Source organism: Limulus polyphemus, unplaced genomic scaffold (assembly GCF_000517525.1).
Source record: "Limulus polyphemus unplaced genomic scaffold, Limulus_polyphemus-2.1.2 Scaffold470, whole genome shotgun sequence".
Classification (NCBI taxonomy): Eukaryota; Metazoa; Arthropoda; class Merostomata; order Xiphosura; family Limulidae; genus Limulus; species Limulus polyphemus.
The window spans coordinates 455039-462560 of record NW_013666080.1 but is presented as its reverse complement, the minus strand read 5'-3'; the positions used below and the strand labels follow the sequence as shown (position 1 = coordinate 462560).

At 31.9% G+C, this 7522-nt stretch overlaps 1 protein-coding gene across 1 annotated transcript; it reads left to right on the top strand.

Moving 5' to 3' along the window:
* Positions 1–602: 602 nt before the first annotated feature.
* Positions 603–1790, top strand: LOC106458483 (beta-1,3-galactosyltransferase 1-like). The gene is made up of 2 exons (XM_022384700.1): positions 603–707; positions 996–1790. The coding sequence occupies exons 1-2, from the start codon at positions 603–605 to the stop codon at positions 1788–1790; spliced, it is 900 nt and encodes a 299-aa protein (XP_022240408.1).
* Positions 1791–7522: the final 5732 nt, after the last annotated feature.

The following is a 7522-nucleotide window of genomic DNA, read 5'->3' as shown; positions in this document are numbered from 1 at the left end:
TGTAGCTTTGCGCGAAATTAAAAACAAACAAACAAACTATAATAATTGATCAAGTTAGTACTTGAAAACCTAGTTATGAAAAAATTAGAAAGGGAGGCTTAATTTTACCATATGTTCCATGTTTAACTACTAGTTTATTTAATGGGTTTACAAAACAACAGATATTCTACCCTATATTTAAACCGGGTTTCCATACCCATGGTGGGCAGAGCACAGATAGACCATTATGTAGCTTTTGTGCTTAACTTCAAAGAAACAAACATTAAAACGCGATTAATCTATAAAATTTGTACAATATGGTGGAGTGTTATAATGAGCAAGAGTATCATATTGGAAGTGAATATATATAAGTGATATATATACTTATAAATTTATCGATATATATATATATATTTATACATATATCGTGCACACACACACAAAAAAATGTTTATTATTTATAAACAAAGATTAGATACAAAATCTTATCTGAAATGTTTTAAGATGAATTAAAAACAAATTATATGAAATGTTATTACAGGGCTGACAGTGTATATAAACAGAAACAACGATTTCCAAAAGAAAGATTATTCAGAAGATAAGTGTAATATCACTCCTAACGAATGGAAGAGAGCACAAAGTATATGAGAGAACACAAGATGAAAAGCTTCGTTTTCCGCAATCGGCGTATGTTTGTGTTTCTGCTAATTTTCGCAGTTTTCGTTACAGTAGGCGTTGAATATCGTGTAGGAATGACTGCTTTTAAACATAGACTGAAAGACTTCACTAAGTACGTATCAAGGCAGGAAGCACGTAACAAAATATCTCCCTCAATATTAGCTAACCAGATTAGTGCTTCAAGAAACACTGACGTCAAGTCCAGCGACATACCAAGTGATTCAGTTTTGAAAAATAGTTTTACTAACAGGAAAAATAAAATAAAGCCAAAAAATATAATTTCATCACCTTCTTTGTTGTATATAAAACACTTTTCGAAAGCCTTCATATTCCCCAAGAATAAAGAAGATCTTTGCGATTGTTTGAAAAAATGTGCAAAAAATAATGCGAAGAAAGCATCACTCGACCTTCTGGTTTTTGTGACCTCGGGAACGAACCACTTTGACCATCGTCAGGCCATCCGAGAAACTTGGGGAAAAGAACTTTTTCAAAAGAACATAGTTTGTGTTTTCTTATTAGGAAAGAGTACTAACAACAGTCTTCAGAATCAAATAGAGAAAGAAGATGCTACACACAAGGACATTGTCCAAGCCAACTTTGTAGACAACTACAAAAATCTCACCTTAAAAACTGTGTCGATGATGAAGTGGATATCAATATATTGCAGCTGGGCAGAGTTTGTGCTGAAAACAGATGACGACATGTTGATCAATGTGGAGGCAATGATGGACTTTATCAGTTATATTAGAAATGAATCCAGAATAGCTATTTTCGGTAAATTAGCCCGAGGTTTCAAACCCCACCACGAAAAGAAGAGCAAGTGGTTTGTTTCCAAAAATATGTACCCCCACAGGACTTATCCAGATTTTGTTACTGGTCCAAGTTATTTAATACAGGGAAATATAACACGTACGCTTTATGAAACTAGTCTAGAAGAACCTTACTTTCCCCTAGAAGACGTGTTTATGACTGGTATAATAGCCAGCAAGCTTAATATACCCCTTAAACACCAGCGTAGTTTTAATACCAAACGCAACCGTCATATGTCCTCTAGTTCATTCAGACAACTCATCACTAGTCACAAATACTCTCCTAATGAAATACGTTTGTTATGGTCAAAACTTCAAGTTTAAAAACTTGTTTTTAAGATTACAAGGTCATAACTTAATAGTTTTTAGTGAACTTTCACTGTCTCACCCTTTATTATGTTTTGCAATCCAGCACTTCCGATATAATATATATATATATTTCTACCAATTGTGGTAATCAACGCTACCTGGCTTAGGGTTAAGACTATTTCATCTGGACATTACCTTAAACATTTTTATTCGGTTAACGTTTCAGATGATGTTTGCCTGGCTACTGTTTATTTTGACATTACTTTAGAATATGTTTTCGTATCATTGTTTCAGACAGATTTTATTTTTATTTTTTTGCCTGGCTCGTTTTTGCACAATACTAAAAGGATTTTAGTTTTGTATTCGACCGTTTCTTCAGATTATCTGACTTAGCTTCTGGTTTAACTAGTTTCCCAGACTATTAATTTGGACTGTTTCAAATGGAAATAGTTTAACATGAGTTTGCCTAATTATTACCTCAGTATGGTTTAGGCTATTGCTTATGACAATTCCCTGCTTATTTTTTATTGTTTTAATGACTTTGCCTGGAAATTGCTGTAAATAACTTATATTATATTTTAAGAGGTTTCACACGGTTTAGTCAATTTATGTATTTAATTTAAGTATATATATATATTTGGCTATTGTTTTAAACAATTTGGTCTGAGGAGTTACTTAGACGTTTTTTTTAGCTATTGTTTTAAATGATTTTAACTAGTCTTAGGATTAGACGATATTATCTGATGACACTTCAAAAATTTGACTATTTATGTCAGAATAGACAACGGGCTGTGCTTTGGACGGAAAGGTCCATGGTGGAACTGAACACATTCCACACTTTCATCTGTTATGAAAGTGACAATTAGTCCTGTTATTCAAGTGAAGGAATCTGACAAATAACTTGTTGCGGCGGGTACTGCTAGCTTGCTGACATTCTTCGGGCCAGTATATCAGAATTAGGGATGGCTATAGCTAAATACTAGGGGTTCTTGACATGCCATTCAGCCCACGTGTCGTATATAAAGTTCCGTTCAAGTTGAAAATTTCAGCTTGTTAAAATTATTTTTAACTAAGTTTGGGTTTAAGTAATGGCTAACGTGCAAGACTATATAAGACGAATGTCCATGATTCACGTCCGGTTGTTGTAAGATCTCGCTCCGCACTCTGGGGTTGTGGGTACGTTATAAGAGAGACGGTCAAGTCCCACTATTCGATTAGAGTAGCCTAAGAGTTGGCGGTGGATGTTGTTAACTAATTGTATACTAAGTAGTTATTTTAAGAAACTCTTATCTTTGATTAAATCTGTATATGAATTTATTTTTATAAGAATATTATCTCACTGTAAAATGTGATGAAAGTACAACGTTTCACCAGGTTAACCTGGCATCATCAGGTACATCAACTATAATGAATGAATTGAAACTATATATATTTGAAGTTTCATTTCATTCATTTAATTATATATATTTGAAGTTTCATTTCATTCATTTAATTATATATATTTGTAGTTTTAATTCATTCATTCCATTATATATATTTGTAGTTTCAATTCATTCATTTAATTATATATATTTGTAGTTTCAATTCATTCATTCAATTATATATATTTGTAGTTTCAATTCATTCGTTTAATTATATATATTTGAAGTTTCAATTCATTCGTTTAATTATATATATTTGTAGTTTCAATTCATTCGTTTAATTATATATATTTGTAGTTTCAATTCATTCGTTTAATTATATATATGTGTAGTTTCAATTCATTCATTGTAGTTGACGTACCTGATGATGCCAGGTTAACCTGGTGAAACGTTGTACTTTCACTAAATTTTACTCTGCTTATCCGATTTATCAAGTTTCCCTTTAATTACGACAGAGTACTTCCTTTCATCGTATTATCTCACTGCACATATAAAAAAAAACAACTAAAATTTAGAAATGTTCAAATCCATGAAAAAATCCCCCTTGTGAATGCTTAATAGATTTTGTACGTTTAAATGATATAAAAAACAACTAATCTACCGTCACTACAACATGTACTTCAAATAAAGTAAATTACATGCGTATAAGATACTAATGTTTGTTCTTTGTACAGTAATGTATGGAAGCACATATGATTTATTTGCAACGATAGAAGAATGCTAAAGAAAGTTCAAACAATACGGAGTTGAAAGGTCAGTTGATGCAGTCGTGAAACATTATAGCTCATCATCATTCTGTTTCAATATTAAAAAAAAGGCTAAAGAAAGTAGTCTCTATAATTCATGAACAGAAAGTTCGTTATTTACAATCTGTAAAGGGAAGTCAGGTTCAGTTTTATTTTCTCCATTTGTAAGTAATGCAGTTGTAACCTGAAATAAATATATACTCATTCCCAATTGACCATTTTTTAAACTTGATTCAGTAAACAGATAGAACTCCTCGGGTTGTTGGAAAATAAAAGTCACCTTACCTTATGATAGGTGTAATAAATACGTATAACTATAAAATTCACATCTGACAGATATTGTTTTGTTTGACATATACATATCATTATATTTTAGGCCTAGTGTAATAGATGTGGTAATTTTTAGCCATTGTAAATTAATATGATTCGAATGACATGCGTAAAGCATAGAGGTTTTGTAGAATAGTTGGAGTATCAGTTTAATCTTCTTGATAACCGATGTAATATATTAGGATTTTTAAAAATATGTTCAAAGCAAACATGTAGCTTGGTGCTCTTGTACTACGACTCATGTAGTGTTGTAGTGCGTCCACGTCCTTCGTATTTCTGTAGTACTTCTCAGATAATCCTGATGGGCATCTCTAATAATCACATTGTACGAAGGTAATACAGCTCTGCAATGCTTTAATTATAACTTAGGGAATCCTATAGTACATAAATACTACAGCTTTTCTACATCTCTCAAAAAATCTTCAATAAATTCATAGTACGTCCCCGTTAAGAATTAGTAGATCCTTATAAACCCGTTTTTAAAAGTCTATGAATATTGTAGTAAGTACATGATACGTAGTACGAATGTAGCAATGTTATAATAAATCTTCAATAATTCCATACGACGTCTAAGATACATATCCAGTAAAATTAGGTAACATCTATAGTAATCCTATTGTAAAACTACAATGATCTTTTAATACATATCTGGTACACATACAGTACATTTATAGTCACCCTGTTGCACAACAACAATAACCATAATAAAGCTAATAAACATACTGTACATCTATAATCATACTGTTGTAGAACAACATTAACCCTGTATTAGATATCAAGTACCCATATAGTACAACCATTGTTATCCTGTTGTACAACAAGAACCCTGTAGTAAAAATATAGTACATCTATAATCATCTGTTGTAGAAAAACAATAACCCTGTAGTACACATATAGTACATCTATAATTATCCCATTTTAGACAACAATAACCCTGTAGAACATATCTAGTACACATATAATATATCTATAATCATCCTGTTTTAGAACAACAATAACCTTGTAGTACCTATCTAGTAACCATATAGTACAACCATTGTTATCCTGTTGTTCAAGAACCCTGTAGTACACATGTAGTACATCTATTGTCATCCTGTTGTAGAACAACAATAGCCCTTTAGTACATATCTAGTACTCATATAATACATCTATAATCATCCTGTTCTAGGACAACAATAACCCTGTAGTACATATCTAGTATACATATACTACATCTATTAACATCCTGTTATAGAACAACAATAACCCAGTAGGACATATCTAGTACATCTATTTTCATCCTGTTGTAGAACAACAATAGCCCTTTAGTACATATCTAGTACTCATATAAGACATCTATAATCATCCTGTTGTAAAACAACAGTAACCCTGTAGCACATATTTAGTACATCTATAATCATCCTGCTGTAAAACAACAGTAACCCTGTAGTACATATTTAGTACATCTATAACCATCCTGCTGTAAAACAACAGTAACCCTGTAGTACATATTTAGTATATCTATAATCATCCTGCTGTTAAACAACAAATAACCTGTTAGAAGTTGTAGTACGTACCTAGTACATATACATTTATAATAACACAGTTACGAAAGGCTACGAATTTTGTAACACCTATCCAGGAGGCCTGAAAAACAAATATAATGCACCTATTTCAAGTTCATATGTGCTCTAAGTTGAGTAGTTCTCAACACACTCTTAGTGATTCTGTATTTTACAAGTGCAATCCTAGACAAAAACAAATTTAAAAAGGAATGAAGATTTATCGAACTTCTCTGTCATGCTGAATCCTAAGTGAATTTTCTTTTTTAATCGCCACAAATATATTTTCTTATTCGAGAAAATAGTCCGACCAATTCTAATACTAAACAATTTTACTCACTCGAATGGGACTCCATGCTAGGATAATATGGATTGATCATACGCAGATTATATTTTTACTTGAGCTTCTTCTACGAACATTCTAAGGTGTTACTTTCTGACATTATTTTACAGTCAATAATCTTCATTTTTAATTGAAAATAAATTGTGTTTTTCTGGGGTAAACATTATATATTTTAAACAGTTGTCATAGAAAAGGTTTTAGGTGGCTCTTGAGCAACAAACAAGCCGTGGATCATAGACTCAAAACAGAAAACAGTTATGCCGTTGTGTTAAGGCTGTACTTACAATTTAGCCATCGCAGGCTTAAGACCTACGAGTTTCGTCACGTATTGCACTATCCGTTACACTTTCAAGCAGAAACATAAAACTTGACAAGAAAAGGTTGTTTAAACTAACACTTATCGCGACAAACTGCATCAGGTTAATTGAGTTCACAACTTAGCATGCTATCTATAAACAATTCCGTACATAAATTTATAAAAATATGGCTTTATATAAATACTGTTTGACAATTAGACTAGGAGTTAGCTTTCCACGTTCATAAAGGATTAAATAAGTTAAATAAAATATTTTCCTCCACTGTTTACCTCTTTTGCAAACACTGATCTCTAGCTTTACTGACGTGGAAACACAAACTGTCAGTTGGTGGTTAGTTATTCGGAAAGTTAAAATTGGATTTTTATTCCAAACAAAAAGTCTGTGGGTCTTCAAAAAATATGAAAGTCATTTATATTGAGATTACTAAATTAAAAAAAAAAACAACCAACAGTACTACTAAACGAACTTAGCGGACCTCTCTAAATCAGGAGATGAGAGAAATAGATAATGATGCATTTTTTAGAGTTGGGATGTGGTATTTTATGAACAACTTAGTTCTTGATAGAGTTGCACGTACAGAAACTAATAATGGTTGGAAGTTAATGGTATACAGGTATTATTCAATATTTTGAAAACAATACGTAAAAAATAAGGTCAAAGGAGGATTGAGCCCACGCATCACGAGATTGTGTTGTTTCTTAGGCGTGATGCTACATTATTCAACAGACTTTCTCTTTTCTAATAAAAGTGCGTGAGAAACAGCAGAGCACGCGTCGACTTAACCGCCCCTCCTTGGGAATTCATACAAAAAATCGTGATGACACTATCATGTCCTTCAAAAAGAAAAAAAGAAAAACTTGTGGAAAATTACGAAAAAGTAAAAAGTTTTTATATGTTTTTTTTGTAAGATTAAAGTTATTACAGGTATTTCCGTTTGCTTGGCCTCTATCAGTGACATACAACAGAAATATGGATATTTTAGAAATCGAAATGGTGTATTTAAGTGTTTTACACTCACAAAAAAGAACCTATCATTCTGTAGGTATTTG

Bases quoted from the DNA above. Each gene is read 5' to 3' on its own strand.
- LOC106458483 (XM_022384700.1), top strand. From the start codon at position 603: ATGGAAGAGAGCACAAAGTATATGAGAGAACACAAGATGAAAAGCTTC. The intron at 708-995 runs GTAGGCGTTGAA...ATATTCCCCAAG, and splicing joins TTTTCGCAGTTTTCGTTACA to AATAAAGAAGATCTTTGCGA.